General features: G+C 33.5%; 1 protein-coding gene across 1 annotated transcript; it reads left to right on the top strand.

Moving 5' to 3' along the window:
- The first annotated feature begins 904 nt into the window (after positions 1–904).
- On the top strand, positions 905–2,297 carry LOC120178765 (nudix hydrolase 4-like). Its single transcript, XM_039184561.1, has 5 exons — positions 905–1,124; positions 1,390–1,582; positions 1,668–1,796; positions 1,940–2,067; positions 2,104–2,297. The coding sequence occupies exons 1-4, from the start codon at positions 940–942 to the stop codon at positions 2,063–2,065; spliced, it is 633 nt and encodes a 210-aa protein (XP_039040492.1). The 5' UTR covers positions 905–939; the 3' UTR covers positions 2,066–2,067; positions 2,104–2,297.
- Positions 2,298–4,019: the final 1,722 nt, after the last annotated feature.

The raw sequence follows: 4,019 nt of genomic DNA, 5'->3' as shown, positions 1-4,019 counted from the left end.
GTCGATTTCGATTCAATTCGAATCACTTTCAGTTTGGTTAAAATTCAGGTCGTTTCGGTTCGATTCATTTTTTTTGGGTTTCGAGTCAAATTTGGGTCATCATGTTTAGGTCTATTTCGAGTCTCGGTTCAGATAATCGAGTTCGGGTTAAATTTTCCAAGTCTACGTGACAATTAAAAAACTTGGTATAATTGTATATTTAGTCATAAATATTTACATATTCTATCAATTTAGTCATAATTTAATTTAATTAAAATAAAATTTTAATTTCAATTAGATTGTGACACGTATTAGTACCCAACGGTTCAGGTGTGGGCAATTCAACTTCCTAACCCAAGTTCAATTCCCGTTGGCAGCATTATTCTAGCATTTCATTTTCTCACTCAATAAGGTACTCACACGTTTCACAATCTAATTGAAAATTAAATTTTATTTTAATTAAATTGAAAGAATGTATAAATATTGAGGAACAAATATGTAATTAGACCAAGTTTTTTAACTTTCATGTCACCTCTTCTGTTAAAAATTAACGGATAGTAGGTTGATTGAAATAGTTGGATGATCTGATTAGTTAAATCAAAACATCGGTGGTCAAACTTAAAAAAATAATAGTTAGATGGTCACTCGGTAATTTTCATTAAAATTTACAACTAGGATTTGACTTTTTTGCAACAAAATAATGCGTCAGTATTATGGAGGCCTTCGTTTCCCTTTCCTTCGTCTTCCTTCCCACTCTCTATAAAAGAAAGTTAATCCTTTATTCAAAAATAAATAAAAGAAAGTTAAAAAGAGTGCCAGACGCGGTTCAACTTCACATAAAACATCTACAAATTGAAAATTTCTAATTATAGATATTGAGTGTGAATTTTGCCAACACAAAATCATCTAAAACTCTGCAATATCCTTTTTGCCTTTTGCAATTCTTCTCTCTCTGCATCCATGGGAGGGATCTCGGGCTTTCTTATGAAGTTTCCCCCTTTGCCCCACTCTTTGCTGTCTCTCCTCGAAAGAACCGCTTTCAAATTGCCTGTGCCGATTGAGAAATTGGTTCATCGTGTTTCTTATTCTCGCACTGGCAGGCACTTGCAGCGCTATAATAACAGAGGCTTTCGATTAGTTGTTGGGTAATTATTCTTTCTTTCTTTCTTTCATTAGTTCTTTGAATATGCTGCGAAATTAAATAATTAAAAAAAACAACCCAAACCCTACTTTCCTTTTTCTATTGGTTTGATTTTGCTCATGTTTTGAATTGATTTAATGAAATTTTGAGACTGGCTTGGTTGGGTCTATTTCCGGTGGATGAATAATTAAATTTTGACTAATTTTCCTTCTGGGTTCTTTGGATGTAATCTTTGAGAAAGTTTCTGAATATATATTTCTTTGAGGCAGCTGCATTCCGTACAGATATAAGACACCAGAAGAAGCGAATTCGATTGATGAAGCCATTGAAGTTCTTGTAATTAATGCACAAAATGGTGAAGGACTGTTGTTCCCCAAGGGAGGTTGGGAGAAGGATGAATCCATGGAAGAAGCAGCCGTTAGAGAGACGATCGAGGAAGCCGGTGTTATCGGCGAGATCGAAGTGAGCATCTCTACCATGCGTTTCTTCAAGTTCAACAATCTTCATTAATGCTTGTAGTTTCTTATTTGTGTGTTTATTTTTGCAGTGCAAATTGGGTAAATGGTCATATAAGAGCAAGAGACAAAGTATATTCCATGAAGGCCACATGTTTGCTTTGCTTGTCAAGCAAGAGTTAGACCAATGGCCTGAGAAAAACATCCGAAAACGCCAATGGGTATGCATTTTGCTGAAAATCAAATAGCATTGCTTTGATTGAGAGGAATGTGATCTGTTGAAATGTCTTTAAAAGCTGGCTGTGAACCCTCCTCTAAAGTCTTGCTTCGAATATGTATTGAATATGGTGTTCTTATGTTACAGGTGACGGTGTCGAAAGCTAGAGAGGAATGTCCGCATCTGTGGATGAAAGAAGCCTTGGAAGAGTTGGTTTGCCGCCAAATGCAATGGCGGCGGAAGGAGGGAGTAAATGAACCAGCTTGCAAGTAGCAACAATGGAGTTAGTTCTTCTAGTTTACGAGATTAGGAAAAAGAGAAGAGTGTAAATGAGGAGACATCAAAACATTGGAGAATAGGAAGGTGTTAGAAGTTTGTGATCAAACATTTAATTTTTTGATTCTTTTGAGAAGGTTTTGATTCATTCATTTGGATCAAAATTTTGAAGATTCATTCTTTCATTTCGGTATATTTCTGGTATGAATGCATACAAACTTGGTTGCCATTCTTCTTATGCATCGCCTATGGCATTGGGTCCATCTGGCGGGTATGTTGGGCACACACCACCTGCATATTCAAAATTATATAAAAAAAATATTTCATTGTATAATGTTAAGTTTATTTCATTATTTAACATCTATGGCTAATGACCTACGTATGCTTTTATGCTATAGAGATTGCGAAAATTTAAAATTTTAAATGGAGATGAATTTATAAAGTTTTAGAGGGTGAAAACAGGTGGAGAATAGAAATTATAAAAGAAATATTTTTGAAATATATGATAATTGAAAATTTTCAGGAGATATTACTTTGTTACCCTCAACCCATCCATGTTTATGGCGATTGCGGTATTCATTTTCGCACAATCCATGTTGCTCAGGTTGGTATGTGAACCCTCATTGATTTTGGGAGATCTTTAGGGGTCATTAATGAACTGTAAAATTACTAGAATGTTGTATTACATTGGAAATATTGTATTAACTTGTTTGATTTGATTAGTAAGAATATAATATTATAGTTTTTGATTGGAGGTATATAAGATTATTTGGATACATATTTTACTAAATTATTCAAATGAGTTTTTTTCAATAAGTTAAACTTTGATATTAAATTATAAATATTAAAATAAAATTTTATATAAATATTTTAAATGTTATATTATCTAACTTTTGAAAAAAAAATACATTTAACACATAATTTATAGCACCCTAAGCCTGTTTGGGCCTAAAGTGTCATATTAACATGGTCCCGACGGACTTGTACATCACCTCAAAGAGACTCATTTTCATTAGACAATAATTTCTCTCAAAAGGAAAAGATATATTAGTTACATCGACAAACAAAAACTTTATTATTCGAAAGTGAATTGAATGTTCAACAGAAGTGGGTCATTATTTTACAACAAAATGAAGTACATAGACCAATACTGTAAGACGTACGTGGATACATTAGCCCAAACAAGAATTCAATATTGTACTCTGAATGCTAGGTTGGGATTCCAAGATGATGACGGTTCTATAACGAACGATCTACTTCTACGAACCTGAGGTGTAAACAATTTACAGAGTGAGTCACTAGTGCTTAGTAATGCACAATTATTCTAGGAGATTCATTTATTATAAATAAGTAATACAAACAAGAAGTGTACGAATTGAAATCTTTTGAGGACTCATAATATACACATTTATCAGTCGTGTATATCCTTTTAACTATAAGACGTTTTAGAATTATTGATCATACATAGTTAAAATCTTTTATGTGCTCCCATGAGAGTCATTTAAATCACATTGAGGCTCCTTGGGAGTTGCCTAGAAATTAATTATGATTAGGTGCTTCTGTACTAGTCACTCTAATCCTTCGAGACTCTCGTACGAGTCACCCATAAATTAATTTTGATTAGGTGCTCCCATACAAATCACTCTAATCCTTCGGGGCTCCCGTGCGAGTCACGCGGAATTTAATTATGATTAGGTGTTCCCGTACGAGTCACTCTTATCTTTCGAGACTCCATACGAGTCACTCAGAAATTAATTATGATTTCATATCTTCGCGTACCAAGTGAGTCGTAGTTCTTTATCACTCACCTATCTTTAATTTATGCTTCTATACATATTTTATCTTATTTTCATAACATATGTCATAACACATATTTACATACATTAACACGCAGTACCAACACTAAACTTATTACAATATCACATAATTTTACTGGTGAAACTTAAGATGT

Source organism: Hibiscus syriacus, unplaced genomic scaffold (assembly GCF_006381635.1).
Source record: "Hibiscus syriacus cultivar Baekdansim isolate YM2019G1 unplaced genomic scaffold, ASM638163v2 tig00112382_pilon, whole genome shotgun sequence".
NCBI classification, from domain to species: Eukaryota; Viridiplantae; Streptophyta; class Magnoliopsida; order Malvales; family Malvaceae; genus Hibiscus; species Hibiscus syriacus.
This window is presented reverse-complemented; position numbering and strand designations above follow the sequence as displayed.